The sequence below is a fragment of the Populus nigra genome, chromosome 4 (assembly GCF_951802175.1).
Source record: "Populus nigra chromosome 4, ddPopNigr1.1, whole genome shotgun sequence".
Lineage (NCBI taxonomy): Eukaryota > Viridiplantae > Streptophyta > Magnoliopsida > Malpighiales > Salicaceae > Populus > Populus nigra.
In genome coordinates this window covers 9,267,314-9,284,699 of record NC_084855.1, presented here as the reverse complement: position 1 = coordinate 9,284,699, position 17,386 = coordinate 9,267,314, and the positions used below count along the sequence as shown (strand labels likewise).

The 17,386-nt window shown below is 32.8% G+C and overlaps 2 protein-coding genes and 1 long non-coding RNA gene across 3 annotated transcripts; 1 reads left to right on the top strand and 2 right to left on the bottom strand.

The window, feature by feature from the left end:
• Positions 1-195: 195 nt before the first annotated feature.
• On the bottom strand, positions 196-964 carry LOC133691022 (uncharacterized). Its single transcript, XR_009841567.1, has 2 exons — positions 545-964; positions 196-402 (listed from the first exon to the last, which is right to left on the bottom strand). It is a non-coding gene; the product is annotated as an uncharacterized LOC133691022 (long non-coding RNA).
• A 1,157-nt stretch (positions 965-2,121) lies between these two features.
• On the bottom strand, positions 2,122-4,157 carry LOC133692323 (F-box protein At1g47056-like). The gene has a single exon (XM_062113186.1). It carries the CDS (start codon positions 3,895-3,897, stop codon positions 2,296-2,298), a length of 1,602 nt encoding a protein of 533 aa, XP_061969170.1. The 5' UTR covers positions 3,898-4,157; the 3' UTR covers positions 2,122-2,295.
• Positions 4,158-10,478: 6,321 nt separating this feature from the next.
• On the top strand, positions 10,479-12,270 carry LOC133691613 (cyclin-D3-1-like). The gene is made up of 4 exons (XM_062112193.1): positions 10,479-11,189; positions 11,301-11,502; positions 11,606-11,736; positions 11,848-12,270. Exons 1-4 carry the CDS (start codon positions 10,671-10,673, stop codon positions 12,106-12,108), a joined length of 1,113 nt encoding a protein of 370 aa, XP_061968177.1. The 5' UTR covers positions 10,479-10,670; the 3' UTR covers positions 12,109-12,270.
• Positions 12,271-17,386: the final 5,116 nt, after the last annotated feature.

Genomic DNA, 17,386 nt, shown 5'->3' with positions numbered 1-17,386 from the left:
ATAAATTAAAAAAAATAAAAAATATATTATTTTAATAAATTTTCAAAGAAAAATTACATCCACTAAACAAACATTTCAACCTCGAGGTCTACCAAGTGCAAACTTTTCCATTGCGTTATGAGTACTGCGCTCGTTTTTTAAAACCATGATTGTGAATCGCATCAGACGGTAGTAACGTTCATTCCAAAGGGCGGCAGGCAAAGAGGGAATCGAGGTCTCTCTGAAGACTCGATTCTTTAAAAGTGCCCGCGCGTGAGCCTAATAAAGTAATCGCCTTCAAACTGACATCGCCCGTTTACATTTAACACCGACAGCTCCCAAACTGGGTACCATCCGATTACAAAGAGAACACTTTCGCTTCTAATGTGGAAGTCTCGCCACAAACAAGGTATGGTTGATTTTCTGCACGGGAGAAAACACAATTTTTTTCAAAAAAATAATAATAACAATGAATGGCATGGCATGGCATGTCTTTGCAGACCGTTTCCAGTTAGATAAATGAAGTCAGCTGTCACTCCCAATCAATCAATACAGGAAGCTATACCTTGAATTCCATGTAAGAACTAACCAGTTCCCTTGAAAGATATTCCATCCTGTGGTGTGCAATGACCAATGTCTGCAAGTCTACGGATGCATAGCTTTGTTTCGCTTGCTGATTGCTTTAATCACCCCCACAAACAAGAAAGAGAGTCTTTCGATTCCTATGCCTCGCAAAAATAACAAATCAATCTGAGAATACAAAACACATTCCTTCATTTAATGGATTAATTTACCGCACCTCTAAACAATAATAGATTAATCTATGCGGCACTTACATTTACAATTACTCACCAAACCATGGAAGAAAATGGTTTCAAATGCAAAACATCTCGGTGAAAACACAAGAACTGAAGCACGCCGTACCTTTTGGTTGAGTGAAATACCATCGTACAGCCAAAGAAGCCTAGCACTTCTACAGTACTGAAATAGCTGTACCTGTTTTGCCGATTGAGCCAACAAAAATAATTAAAAGGTTCTCAAGTGTTGTTTTTTAAATAATATTTTTATATTAAAATATATGTTAATAATATTTTTTATTTTTAAAAAATTATTTTTAATATTAACACATCAAAACAATCCAAAACATATAAATTATATTAAATTTTAATAAAATAAATTAAATTTTTTAGTAACATTACTTGCACCACATTCCAGAACTGCTTGCACCATATGCTCGAAGTATAAAGATCCTCGCACTACACTGCATGCAAGAAGCTGAAGGGTCAAGGCCTCATTGGGTTATAAATCCCAACAAATATATTATTAGTCTAGTGTTATAACATATGTCAATGTGCGGGTTGTGTGCGCAATTGTTATACCACTCTAGTAACACTTGTAATTAATCCTAACAAGTAACTAATTAGTCTACAACGCCTTCGAGAAACTAAAGGATCAATGACTATCTGGGAAATAAATTCCAACAAATATACAGTGTTCGGGTGTCAATCTGTGTGTTTTAGAGAGAAGTTTCATAAAACAAAAGTAAATTACCACTTATGACAGACTCACTTCCTGAGAGATTGCATAAAACAAGGGTAAATTACCATTTACTACAGATTCAATTCCTGATCTCCCATTCATTAAGCAAGGCACGCGAGAATCTGATGATAGACAAAACAGTGTTTGGAGATTTATAGACTGCATAGTGATTGATCCAGCATCAAGACAATATGGCGTAACTCACGGCAATCAGCTTTTCATTGAGTCATTGCCAAATATATTAAATAAATGATTGAAATCTGTCACTTCAAGAATTAGACTTGGACTTGCATGATGCAGCTTATGCAGCAATTGTAAATGTATAACTAGGTGAACAGAGACACTAGTAGACAACAAAATCGTATAACTAGGCACAACCTGGATCGTATTAACAAACCAAAAAGTTAATTTTCAACAAACAATAGTATAATGCAGAGATGTATTTCCCAGGACTAAAACCTTAAGAATCTTCTCATGTGTACCATCTTCTCAGAGAAGATACAAGTTATATAAATAGGAACAATCACAAATGTAAACTAGAAGCGTGTTATACAACTCACAGCACAAAAAACACAAAGGCGAAGTGAGCAGCAATCCAAGAAATAAGAAAACGATAACTTTTTTTATAGAATGTTCAATAGGAAAGGCAATAAACAGCACACAAAGTCAAATTAATTACATGAAAGGCAGAATCAGGTAATACAATCCAAACTAATCCAAACTGACCAAGGACACTAAAAGTTTTTCAATAGTTCACATTTCAGGTTCACCGTCTCATTATCCTCGAGAACTGCTATTACCACTCGACCATCCTCTAAATGTGCAAGCCGCGAAACTTTTCCCACTCCAAAGCCCTAATCTTGACTTGAAAGAAGTTGATCGTCCAGTACTGCTCGGTGCAATGCTAGGCAGCGGCATTTGATTAGGGACTGAATGAAACTCACCTACATTTTCCTGCACCCCACCATCACTAGCACTGGCATCCTGATGCTCGGGTTCCCCACTATCCAAATTGACCGCCAAAGATCCCCTCTTCATTCTCAACAAACCAGCACACTCATAAGTAACTGCTCTACACTTCTTCACCTTCACTTTAACCAAATTCGGGCACCCATTTGCAAGCGCTTCCAATCCATGATCCGATACAGGACAACTCTTAATACAGAGCTTTTTCAATGCCACACATTTGGCTGCAATACAAGAAATCTCCACGTCACCAACAGTATCACTCCCACACAATGCTAGCCGCTCTAGATTCTGACAATTTGAAGCTAACAATTCTAAACTAATCTGTGTAGGATTCACCCCGATCAGCACCAACTCTTGCAAATTAAGACAATACTTGGCAACTGCCATTAACCCATCATCACCGATCCGATGTGCCTTCCAACCATCAATATGAAGCTTTCTTAGTAACCTACATCGCTCCGCAATGGAAACAAGTCCGATATCAGTACACTCCGGGGTTTTAACTAGATGCAAAATCTCTAAATTCAAACAGTTTGAGATGGCTACAAGGCCAGCATCGCTAACTTGGAGCCTCTCTAAATGGATCTCAACCATACCAGTAACCCGATCCGCAATAACTTGAAGAAGCTTATCCCAATCGCCAGAGCATCTAAAAAGCTTCAAAGTTTTCAAATTCTTTGACCCGATTATAAGCGGGCCAAAACACTGTCCATTGTAAAGTTCCTTTAAGCAAATCGTTTTAAGTGAAGCCGCAGCTAAACCCGGTCCAATCGGCTCAGCCGTCGCGCCATCCGTAATTCCTCGAAGCCGTTTTACCGATAAATCCTCGAGCGACGCGCAATTATCAAGGATCGCGTTCATTCCTTTGGCTCCGAAAGCGCAAGATCCACACGAAAACTTCTTCAATGCTTTACAATTTTTAGCGAAAGCAGCCATGCCTGCGTCTGTGAGTTCTCTACATGCGCGGAGCTTGAGGCGCGTGAGGTTACGGCAACGAATAGATATCGCAACTAGCGCCTCGTCGCCGATGCTAACGGATCTACGGTCACATTTGAGAGCGAGCTTAGTTACAGCGTCGAAGCGAGAGAAGAGAGATGTTACGAAAGGAAGGAGATCTGATTGGGCGTTGAGAGAGAGTCGGTGACGGCTCTGTCCTTCGATTCTTAACCATCTCCGACTAACTAAAGAGCAGCGTTTCCGGTCGCCGGAACTAAGTGACTGGAAAATACAAGCTAAGCATTCATCAGGAAGATCTGAGATGTAATCAGGTGCTTCCACGAGCACGTATTCGGTTTGTTCTTCTACTTGCATCGGAATGATGGGGACAGTGAATTTGGATTTTGAGCGCTGGCTGCTGAGATTTGAGTCTCGACGGCTTGTGATTAAAGCCGTCGAAGTTGTCTGGCCCATTCACGGTGACTGGTTGATTGAACGGTGTAGATTTGCAGCTTCAGCTTAAGAGGGAGGAGCACAGTTCTCTCTCGTAGTTGTTTGATTGGCCTTTTTCTTTTTTTCGTCTATTTTCAAAGACGGAACCGAAAATGGATTTCATTCGGTTTTATGGAATAGTCTCCTCTTTTGTTGAGTTTACGTGTAGTGGATGAGTTCTCATTTGTTTACCCTGCACTCTTCTTCCTGACCTGGTCTGATTTGCATTTTTCCATCGTGTGATTGTGATCTCTGCTGATGATGTTAGAAAGGGCTCCATGATGTGAAAGGGAGGTTTATGATGGGAAATAAGGTCGCCCGCTTGGAATCTTGTGCCATCATTATTTTTAGTATAAACAATATTTATCTATCCATTTCTTCCACGAAATCTGATGGCAACCACCGTCCTTGTTAACGTTTATTTATTTATTTATTTAAAGTAATAATTGATTTCACCAAAGCTAATGATTTTTCATCCTTCAATTTCTTTCTTTTTTTATTAAAAAAAAAAAAAAACAAGTTTCGAGTGCTGCGGCTTGTTTCGGGAAATATTTAAAATTTGAATCTTCAAACATTTTATTGGTTTTTCGAAATGATGTTGAAATTCCAAAAACAAAAAAAAAAACAAGAAGAAGATTATATTTTAGTTGAAACTTGGGAAATACTCATTTCTTTTAGATTTCAGAAACCAGTATTTTGTTGTTGCCTTTATGGAAAGTAAGGTTGAATATATACTTATCTAATTAAATAAATTAAAAATTATCTATCTCGATAAATATAAAAAAATTGTTAAGAATAAATAAAGATTAAGCTAAAAAAATTAAGAGATTTATAATATATTTGATCTTGTAATACAACCATGTATCTAATTATGTTTTATAGGTTTGTTTCTTTTAATAAATTTTTAATTTAATTAAATGAATGTATGTGTTAATAAAACATAAAAAAATAATAATGATTACTAAAGGCTAAACTTAAAAAAAGTAAGAGATGGTTATGAATTAAAATGTTTGATATCGCAATAGGACCATGTATCCATTTGTTTTTAATAATTTTGTTTTTATAATAAATTTTGTATTTAATCAAATAATAATGGAATTAGTTAGCGCTAGGGTCGGCAAAATTTTGTTAGAAAACCAAAAAAAATGCTTAGGCATCGCTAACATGTTTCTTAAAAAAATAGATTTTAATTATGAATTCAAAATTAGCTACATATAAAATGATATTTTTATCTAATATTAAGATAATAATATATTGGATTTACCTGAGTCAACTCGGATTAATAAATAAAACTCGTGGGGGATAATATTGCAAAAAAAAATTGGAAAGCTTAATCCCTGGATGCGTTAAAACAATAAATAAATAAATAATAGCATGGATACATGTCCTGGCTTGTACTCTTTTTTATGGACGATGTGTTATGTGGCAACCAAGGTTTTGGGCACCACTGTGGCACCCAAAACATCAAGGCAATGAGTTTTCCCTCTAAAAACTTATTCTTAAGTCATTTTAATTAAAAAAATACCTCACCAACATACTTAGAATATTCAAAAATAAATTCATCAACCCAACAAACCTATAAAAAAATTTAAAAACTCAAAATCAAACCAAGCTATGTGTGTTTTCCTTAACTTATATACATTTTTTATACAATATTGAGGCTTTAACGCAACCATCATCAAACTTTTCTAATCTTATAGAACTCATTGACAACAACTATCATTACAGTGGTCAAAAGTGCTACTCTCTCTCTCTCTCTCTCTCTCTAGAGATCGAGAAACAATAAAAAAAGATATTTGTATAGCAAAATTGAATTGCAATAAATTAAGAGACCAAATGGATATATTTTGAAAAGTATAAGGATTAAATTGAACTTTTCATAAGAACTTTGAACACATTACTACTTTTTAGTGTCTTTTCCATATTGGTCCTCCCTTCTTTCAATCTTGTCCTTTTTCAATAAAATTGAATCAATTGTTCTTTAATTTAGCTTAAAAAAGATGCAACCGTCCATAAATAAGTTTGAGGGTCAAAATGAAAAAAATAGAAAATTTTTGAACAATGAGTACTGTCATACCCAGACATCACGGCAGCCGATTAAAATTTTTTTTGAACAATGAGTACTATTACACCCAGACATCACGACGACCGATTAAAAATTATCTCTCAATATCGAAAAATAATAGATATCTGGCATCTTGTTCTTTTAAGGGAAAATGTTTTGTTTAAGGAGTTGCCACCTAATATTATGGTCACTAGGAACCCTAAATTGGTGAATAGAGATTCTATGATACGGGACTAGTTACGCAAAATGAAAGATGTTATCACCACTTAAGCGTTCTATCTAAGGCAAGCTGCATTGCTGGTTTTGTTTAAAATTACCAAGAATTTGTTATCTTTTTCCTTTTCTATCCTTCTTTTTATGTTCCTAACTCTTGCGTCAGTGAACAATCCTTATAAATATTTCCAACTCTAATGTTGATAAATATTGCGCAGATCCAAAAAATATGATACTCCTGACTCTGCACGTCAGTGAATATTTTCTCAAAAAATGAATTTGAAGAAGAAATTTTCTATGCTATTTTTCTTGTTTATCCTTTATTATTATTGGCCATTTTTAAATGAAAATAAGAAAAAAAAACCTTGCACGACATATTTGCATTTAACAGTAATAATCCATAGATTGAGCACATAACTAAAAAAATACAAACACGAAGAAAAAAAATAAAGTGCAAGGGACCCACAAATAAATTAGCGAAAACCCTCGAATATTTTTGGAATTTTCTAATATAAAAAAGGAGCTCGTTTGGCCAAACATCAAACTAAAATGAGCATAAAAATTATGGTCAAGGCATGAGGGTGTGTTTTGCCAAACACACCCTTAGCAAACACAATTTGGGTCGGTTGGGCCTAAAGCCCAGACCCAGCCCATTCTTTTTTTAGGGTTGGGTCTAGCCCAGCCTGTATGAGTTGGGGTGGACCTAGCCGGCCCAGCATGGTCACTAGCCCAAGCTAGTGACTCGGTTGGGCAGCAGGCACGCGTGGCTCAAACCGCGCATAATTAAACATAAATACTATTATAATTTTGCATGCATCTATTTGTTTTATCATGTAACTAAACATAAATACTTTTAAATTTTATTTTTTATTAAACTTAATGGAGTTTATAATTTAAGTTACAGGCTGGGCGGGTTAACCCAGGTTAATCTAATGTGTTGCAATTTCAATATTTTTTTTAAAAAATATCAACTTGAATGTATTTTTAAAGTAAAATTATGTTTTTACTAGTCATTTGAGTTTTTTAATTTTTTAATTTAATCAGATTATATCCTTTATAAAGTTTAATTTGAAATTTAAAATAGATAAAAAGTATAATCAAGAAATTTAAGGTTTGATCTACTAAATTGAGTTACACTGTAAAAAAAAAAAACTTTGTTTGGGCATTTTTACATCTACATATTTTTTTAATCCCACTGTAACTAAGTACGAGGAATTATGTAGGACAAGTCTATCAAATAAAGAATTGGATTTTATTGTTGTTATATAGTCTGTGCACGCTTCTCTAAAGACAACGTATTTTGAACTGCAAGGACTTGCCTGTAATGTTATCCCCGACAGTTCTCTGCGAAGCAGAACTGAGAGTGAGATTTTCTTTTTATTATTATTTTAATACTCTTAAATTGTCGATACTACGGTTTAAATATATCTTATAAATTTAGGCATTTCCTTTGGTTTTTTGTTTTTATATAATCAAAAACTGTTTTTGTTTATTTGCTATGTGTAGTTATATTAAGAAAACATTTTACATGAACTGAATTTAATATAAAAAATAAAAATAAAATGCATTTTCAATTAAAATATAAAAACTACATTTAGTTATATTGGTGAAATTGTGGTATTGTACATTTTAATGTTTATGTGGTATTGTACATTTATTTTGCATAGCATAAATATGATAGAAAAGTATGTGAGTTTGAGATAATAAAATTTAAGTGTGTTACACATTAAAATTACCAATATTTAAAAAAATAAATATATAAATATTAGAGAAAAAGAAAATAATAGAAAAAATCACAAGAAAAGAGAGAAAATTGCACTCATTACCCATGGGGTGACTGAAGTAGTTACTCACTAAGCCTGGCCAGACAAACATAATTTTTTTATTTTTTTGGGTAAATTCTATCCCATAAAAAATTATAACACAAATAAATATGTAGATAACGAGGAAAAAAAGATTAGAAAACAAAAATAAAATTCAAATCAACTAAAATTAAAAGAGTGTTACGAGACAATAGTGTGATGAATGTGTCGGGTTCCTTAACCATTCTTCATTTTGTTTTTTTATTAATATAAGTGTCCGGGTCAGCTTATGCGTACTTCGACTAATTCCACAAATCATGAAGTTAACGACCATGTAAGCTTCCAGTGACCCTGAAATTTATGGAAATCAAACAAATAATTTCTAGAAAACAAATCTATAACCTGATCAATTAAATTACAACTCCCATGTTACCATTCTCCCTTCTTTTGTTTTCTTTTCTGATCGTTCCTTTAAAGATTGTTAAACAACATTAATAATGGAAGGTTTATTAAGAATTCGACATTTAACTTGTTTTTTCTATGAAGACACGGTTTATAATTATATTTTAAATGGTGTTTTATAACTATAATATAATAATATAAAAAATAATTTTATTTTAATATATTTTTTAAAAAATAATCATTATATTAGTCATCCATAATGAGATCCCACAAACAGCAAGCAGGGCCCAATAAATTTTCAAACCGTGGGGCCAGGAAAAAGCGCTGTACAGGTGTCACGTATCGAGTAATTGGGTTGCATGGCCCGTATCATTAACAAAAACCTAAAAGGTTACACTGAAATACTGTGGTGCGTTAGGAGATATACTGTTCATTCGAATAATGTTTTTCTTTTCAGTTTCTATAATTTTTTTAAGAATTGGTCTCTGAATCTTTTTCTTCTTCTTATTCAGTCTTTTAAAACTGCTATGATTTATGATTGGTCTTGCTAATTCTTTTTTTCTTGCCAGCACATGAGAATTTCAAAGTGTCAAGGAAATATTATGTTGTTAGTTTAATACACGTTTTAGCAAAATAAAATAAAATTTTATTATTTTTAAATAATTAGAGCTTCATGGAACGTATTTGAAGCTTAAAGAAATATTCAGTTTTTTTTTTATTGTTAATATCAAGAATTGATTTACATGGTAAAAGAAGATTCATCCCTTTTTTTAATTTTGTTTCTTTAACTGTTTTTTTTTAAAAAAATATTACCTTCACATTAAATTTATTTAAAATTTGACTTTATAATTTATTTTAATTATTTTGATATGAGAATCTCACGACATTGAGAGAAGCACTACATCATTCTTTTTCTAAATTTATTTTTTTCTCCTCATTTATTTATCTCTTCTATTATCATGACTCGTGGTGGCCTACTAAAATAAAAAGATGTCCTGTTATTTTTTTTTTTGTATTAGGTTTGATATTTATTTTTTGATTGTTTTTTATTTTGTTTTATATCATTTTTTCATTGATTGTTTTTTCAATTTTATCCTTTAATATTTGATTTCATTTTATTTTTAAGTCAAATTTAGTCCTTATTTTTTTTATTGTTATTTGTTTTGTTTTAGATTTTTTTTTAATTTCATCCATTAACATTGAGTTGATTATAAAATTGACTTTGTGATTTTTTCGGGTTTGCATTTTATGAGATTAGTCCTTACCTTATGACCCTGGTCATGAGTTCTGAAGATTAGCCCGATATAACTTTGATTTTTTTAGATCATTTTTTTTCATCATTTAACATTGAGTTGGTTGAGAATCATGCTTCATGCTTGTTTTTATTTTTCTGTTTCACGAGGTTGTCTCAATCTCATGTTTTGAATTGTAGGCTTGGTTGTTTAACTTTGGTCTTTTTTTGTTATTTTTTAATTGATTTTTTTAATATTTCGTTATTCAACATTGAGTTAATTTAAGAACTGAATTTTATGATTTTATTCAATTTATTTTCTATAGAGTCATTATGGTTTCATTGCTAGGTTGCAATTTAGTAAGGTGTCTTTGATAGACTCAATTTAATTTTTTTTATTTTTTTTAAATTAGTTTTTTTCAATCTTATCTTTTAATATTTGATTTGCTGAAAATTAAGTTTTATATTTTTTTTTTCTACATGATTGTTACCATATTATCTAATTTTTGCTTTGGATCATGAAGACTTTTTAAGAATATTGAAAGGATATATATATTTATTATTTATTATTGTCAAGTGTTGAATTTTTGATTTAATCATTGTCATTTTTTTTGTTAAATTTGATTTATTTACTGTCTTGATTGTTTAAATTATATTATTAATTATCCGAGCTTATTTAATCAGTAAAATCAATAATAATTTTGAATTCTTTTTACTTTTTAAAAACACCAGTATTGTGTAAATATTTTTTATATTAAAACAATTTAACCCAATTCACAGCTGAACATCCAATCTAGATCAAGTGTAGGACATATACAATAGACAATAAGCTAAAGACCCACCGACCCGCTCGAAACCCACAAATAAAACACATCCTTTGGATCACTGGCCAGTCCCCTCCCTTTTTGCTCTGTCCTTCCTTCACATCGAAGAGGAGAGAGAGATGGCTCAAGCTAGCTGTTCTGCTCTCTTTGCAAAATTCATCTCCCTCTCTTCTTCTCTATAATGAATCAAGATCTATACCTCTTCTTCTTGGAAGAAGATGACATCGAGGTATAATCCAGAAATAAGTGAGCAACAACAATATCAGCAAAACCCTACATTTCTTTATGATGGTCTTTATTGTTCCGAAGAGAATTGGGAGAAAGAAGTTAGAGAAGGCTATTTTCAAGATGAAAAAGGAGAGAATTTTTATAGTATTGATAGCAATAAACGAAACACCTTTCCAGTCCTCGCACAACAGGACTTAAGCTGGGAAGAGGAGGAACTTTCCTCCTTGTTTGCCAAGGAGGAGCAAAATCAGCTGTACAAAATTTTAGAAATCAACCCATCTTTAGCCAGGGCTCGCTGTGAGGCTGTAGAGTGGATTCTAAAGGTCAATGTACACTGCTCTTTCTCTGCTGTAACTGCAGTCTTGGCCGTGAACTATCTTGATAGGTTCTTACTTAGTGTCCACCTTGAGAAGGATAAGCCATGGATGGCCCAACTTGCAGCCGTGGCTTGTCTCTCACTTGCTGCCAAGGTGGAGGAGACCCAAGTGCCCCTTTTATTGGATTTTCAGGTAGCTATGTGTATTTGGCTTGATATAAACTTATTGCCTCGTTTGATAAATGCTTGTGATTAATATGTTTGCTTGATTTTCTCATAAATGTGTGATGTTTGGCTTGTTTAGGTGGAGGACAGTAAATATGTGTTTGAGGCCAAAGCTATCCAGAGAATGGAGATTCTGGTTCTTTCTACTCTTAAATGGAAGATGAATCCAATAACCCCGATATCATTTCTTGACTACATCACTAGAAGGCTCGGCCTAAAAGACTATCTTTGTTTGGAATTTCTCAAGAGGTGTGAGCGCATAGTACTCTCTGTCGTGCCAGGCAAGTTGTCAAAAGCTTTCCTTTACCTCATCCATGGATAAGGCTTCTTTCATTTAATTTCTCTCAATTTTTTACTTACGTTATGTTTCTTGAATATATGCAGATTCTAGGTCTATGCTTTATGTCCCTTCAGTAATGGCTACTGCCGTAATGCTATATATTATTGATGGTGTAGAACCCAGTCTAGCAGCAGAATACCAAAGCCAGCTTTCGGGCATTCTTGGAATCGATAAAGTTAGTCGGTTTACTCTCACTTCATTGACTTCCATTCATTTCTGTTCATATTGAATCAGAAAATGTCATTGTAGATGCACTTTTGTACTGAATCTCGATTATGTCAAACAGGACAAGGTAGAGGATTGTAGCAAGCTCGTAATGGAATTGGCTCCCAGAGACCATTTTAAGTTTTCAAGCAAACGCAAGTATAGTTCAATTCCAGGCAGTCCAAACGAGGTGATTGATGTGTCTTTTAGCTCAGACAGCTCAAATTATTCATGGTCCGTGGTGTCGTCGGTGTCTTCATCACCAGAACCTCTGTCGAAGAAGACCAGGGCACTGCAGAGTCTAAATGATGCAACTACAGATTTTCTCAGCCTTCCTCGCTAGTGCCTTAAGATTCCTCCTTCCTAATGGACTATCTTTTGTTCCATTTAACTGTTATGCTTTTTGTATGTTTAAGTAGCGGCCGGCTAGCAGGGGCCGGGCCACTGCAAGAAAATACCCTTCCCTTATAAATATTTAATTAAAGGAACTAAAATTTTTCTTGCCTCTCTAATTTATAATTCCCCCCCCCCCTAAATTTTTTTTCTTGCTCCGCCCCTGCCTGCATCTCTGCTTTTCCAGCCCAGGTCGATGCATAGAGCGGTGAAATATGAATTGATTCCTGGGATTTGGAAGCAGAGATAATTGGCATTTTATCCGGAAATAAACAACAGGGAAAACAAAAAAAAAACAGAGAGAGACGAGGAGGAAGAGTTCTTGTAGTGATATGACCTCTTTCCCCCCAGATCATTAGGTCCTTTAATTTTCTCATATTCTATAAATAAAATATCTCATAGTGTGACCTTATTCATTAATTAGTCAATTATTATAAGTAAATCTAAAAGTTGCAGGTAATCCACTCTACAAAATGCACTATGTATCTTTTCCATAGCACTGTAAAGGGACTGTTCATAATATCTTTTTTTTTTTTTTAATTTGGCCTATACACTAAATTATTAGCAAATTTTTCGATGAAGGGTGGGATTAAAAACGGGGGATCAAAGTTAGAGCGTGTTTGGCAGTGTGGTTGTGGGTGCTTTTCAAATAATTTTTCGTGCCAAAATGCATGCCAACGATGTTTTTCCATTTTTTAAAAATCATTTTTGACATCAGCACATCTAAACGATCCAAAACGTACAAACCATATTAAATTTTAGCAAAAAAAAAAAAATTCAAATTTTTTAGGAACGCCGCCGCAGCCGCGTTCCCAAACGGTGCATTAAAAACATAGAGGGAATAAGCTGAGAAAGTTGCTGGAGTTCTGGATTTTAGTGTTAGAGAGAGTATTTGTTGGCACTGTTTTTGGTAAAAAAAAATATTCTTATCGGTGTTAAATTATTTCATTTGATAATAAAAAAATATCTTAAATGTCTTTTTTTATCTTGAAATTTTATAGAAAAACATATCTGAATTAGATATGATTTTTAATTTTGGGTTTGTGATGTTTTATTTTTGGTTTTTTAAGGATATAAATGAATTTATCAGGTTATGTGGGATGTTTTTGGGTGAAAAAAGAGTTGAAAAATAAGTTTTTTGATTGAAAAAACTTTTATTATAATTTTTTAATTACTACAATGATAAAAAACTGGACAATATTCAACAACACGTTATTTAACTTATTTTTTTTTAGAAAAATTGGGGTTGTCCGCCTCATCTAAAATTTAAAAAATAAGAATCCAAGTGCGTAGGCTCTTACTAGATAGGTTAGGTGCGTTGTCCTGACTCACCAAACCTGTTGCACTTGGCTGCTTCTTTTTTTTTTAATGTTTTTTAATTAATGCCTTTTTATATGAATTTTTTTTAAAAAATAACCTTGAAGTTTATATTTAAATTAGCACTCCTTTTTTATTTTGTTTATTTAATATTTTTAAATAGTGATTATTTTTTGATTTATTTTATATACATTTAATTTTTTAAGATATTGTTCTAATTCATCTATAATTTTTTTAACGTTTTATACAAATAAAATTTATTTTTTAAAATAAAAAATATTTATTTTTGGATAATATTTTTAATATGTGTATCTTTGCATAATTTTTTTGTTTTTTATTTTATTAAATTAATTTTATGTGTATCTATTTTTATTACTATTTGATTAAATAAAAATTAATTTTTAAAAACAAAATTATTAAACACAATCATGTCAAAAGCACAAGTTGAATATTTTGATCTATATCTGTTTTACTAATAATTTTATTTATTTATTAATACATGTAATTCTGAATTTATATATATATATATATATATATATTTACTATTTTTTTTAATTTTCACTTAGAATGGTGTTGAAAAAGCTTAGAATTTGTTTTTAAAACATTCAATCCACGGCTAGGCTAGACACGGTTAAAAAGCTAGTTTCATTTGTAGTCTGTATAGAGAAATAAATACTGCGTACTTTCCCTGAGCTTCACGTAGATCAACAACAGTAAATTTCAGTACTGTCAACACCTGTTGGATGAAAAAGAGAAGAATCATGGAGGGAGGATGAACAACACCAAACCCAGGAGGGGGGAATGGAAAATTGAAAACATACATTACAAGGGATTTTGTTGCATGTGAGGATAGGAACATGTTGTCGGCCACTGGCAATACCAGGGATTTCATTTTTTCTGATTTATTTGTAATATTTTGGGGTTTGACCTCTTCGGAAGAGCTCAGTTTTCCAATGACTAGTGTTCGGTATGTTACCCACTAAACAAATCAGACAGACAGAGGAGGCTAGTCTTGCAGCTGTAACAACGCCGTCCGTTCTGCTTTTTCTTATTATATGCACTTTCTCCTATGCGTAGACCTATATACTTGCTCTTAAACAACTCTTTCTTTCTATGCAGAGGTTAAAAGCTTTCATTTTCATTCCTAATCTATACATAAAAAATATTGAATATATATACCAGTACTAAATTTCATGTCAGTAATACCCAGCGATCACCAAGAGTTACCTTGTTCACATGCTTGACATTCGCTTTTCCTGGGCTTATTCTTGCCTGTAAGTATTTTTTTTTAAAATATTGATGATATAACAATGATGAAAAAAATCAGTGAAATAACATAGTTTATATACGTTATAATTAAAAAACATGACATTTAGTTTGTTAAAATTTAGAATACTGATATGTTTTTTTTTTGTGTAATGATCTGCTTTCTGGGAGAGCAAAAAAAATAATAATTTATATACATATTAAATTTTAATTACGACACTACCAATATTATATAAAAGACTCGACAAAATGATTTTAATGACACAAAAAAAAGTTATCAATGGTGACTCGAGTAGGTCATACTTGTCGCCAAAAACAAGTGAGTTATTCGCTATCTTTGGATGGCAAGTGTGGCACCATCGGGGTCACCATTAGTGACTTTCCTTGATGTTTTTAGATTTGTTTCACCGAGATCTTTTTAATGGTATTGATGGTATTCTAATAAGAGTTTTAGTGTACCCCAAAATCTATTTCTTAATTTTTTTTCTCTCTCTTTTCTCTCCTAATATGTAGTTCATTTCACAATTTTTTTAGGAGTCATCATTATGAATAATTATAAGTTATGAATATCATGTTTTCTAATCATGACATATATAAATTGTACTATTTTGCAAATTCTATTTTAATTTGTGTTATTTTGTTATTTTTTTAAAATGTGCATTTTTTTTTAAAAAAATTCATTTTCCTAGGTGTTTTGACACATGACAATAAAATTGATTAATAATGTGTTTGGTATTGTGGTAATATTTATGATTATAATTTAAAAAATAAGTTTCATAAAAGTTATAAATTGTAATTTTTTTCTAACCAAGATGTCAAGAGAATTTTAGATGGAATATATATAAAATTATGATGTATTGATCAACTAAATACTTTTAAAACTATAGTTAAGGTAAAACACAGCTCTAACTAGATCTCATTATTCTACCAAACGAATCCTAAAAATGCAATTTGTTCAGGGGAGATTAAAGACTTCTGGGTGTTTATGCCAATTTGAAGTCTGACGCAAAAGCTTTGAGTTTTTTAATGATCCACTTTTGAACATAAAGAAGCCTGAAGAATCCAATCTAACGGGGCAAAGTCAATGGACGAGCAGAGCTAACTGCCCTTTGATAAGGATATAAATGGACATCAATATTATTTCTTACAAGCTGAAACTTCAAGTACAAATGTATTTGATGAACATGAACTGTACAATGCTAGAAGCTTGATCAGTGTTTGGATCCCTGAGGCAATTGAAATCGGCAAGTGTAATGTATTTCACTGTCTTCTAGAATTCTAGTCATTTTTCCCAGAATAAAGAAGGCCAAGCAGATGTATCAGAACTCCAGGAATAAGGAATTTTGATACAAATCATCACCTTTCAGTCAAGAAGGCTTGCATGTGCTTTCTACCACTTTAAACTAAAGGGAATAATGACTTTTGGCTTTATTCCCAATCCTAATTAACACAGCTCTCTAGATTCATTACTGAATTGCTTAACCAGCTACTAAACTCACTAAATTATTGAATCCAAGTCTTTAAATCTACAGTGAATGTAGGAGCTACTATATAGTCTACAAAATTTTTAGCCATTCTCGGTCTTCTAGCTCGAACACGCCATGGACAGGTGTAGTGTTCGTAAATGGCGATGGTTAGAAAAACTTGCCCTAAATTAATAAAGCATGTTACACTCGTATGTTTTTCCATGTTTATCTCTCTGCACGTTCTAGTCTTTTTGGAGGATTTATCATTGAAATGGGGAACATTTCAAGCTGGAGTAGGTTATATCCAACAATAAATTGCTCAAATTAATGGCCACGCACGCAGTTATTATTATTATTATTATTTTTTAACTATACAGCCAACTTGGGGTCTGGGGGGGAGGGGGAGATGAAGAAAAAGAAGAGCATAAAAGAGAGTACCCAGAGTAATAAGTCGCATTAACCAAATAAAGAAGCCATGAGGGAAGATTAAAAGGGGATTTAGATACAATTAGATCCAATAAAAACTGAAGCACTGAAAGGGGAAAAGTTGAAAAGTACGAGGGGAATGTTGAAATTGGGGACAAAATCTTTTGATTTTGTTTGTGATGTCTTTGTTGGTGCTTTGTTATTTGCTTTTGATAGTTAGAAGCAATGGACTGTGGTGTCTTTCATGTCGAAAAGGAAAAGAAGGAGAAAGACAACGATAAGATGTGGATTAATGATCATAAAATAGAGAGCTGATAATTGGTTCCAGTGAATCTCCTCTTTTCTTTCTTTTATGGACACCATCTTTGAACTCCTCAATGCTTTCAGCCGCACCCTTTTGACCCAGTGAGCATTGATATCTTCAAGCTTTTTTCTCTATTAGACAGACAGACACACCAGCCTAATTTGGTGCAGCTTGCGTCTACACTTTCATTCCAGCCATCCCATCTTATCGAAATAGTCACCTGACCAGGCATGTGATTGATTACCTTTGATAAATGTAGGCATCAACATTAAATAGCTCGAAGCTATTCACAAAAACATGGACATCTGTCTGCTTATCCGTTTCTCTTTGACATTCGGCGCTCTTGCACTAACCTTCACAGCATTGCATGATCCTCTGGCTCTTTCATTGTATAGTTGTCTATTTAGATACAATTAGCTAGATCCATCTGCAGTTCAATTCCATCGATA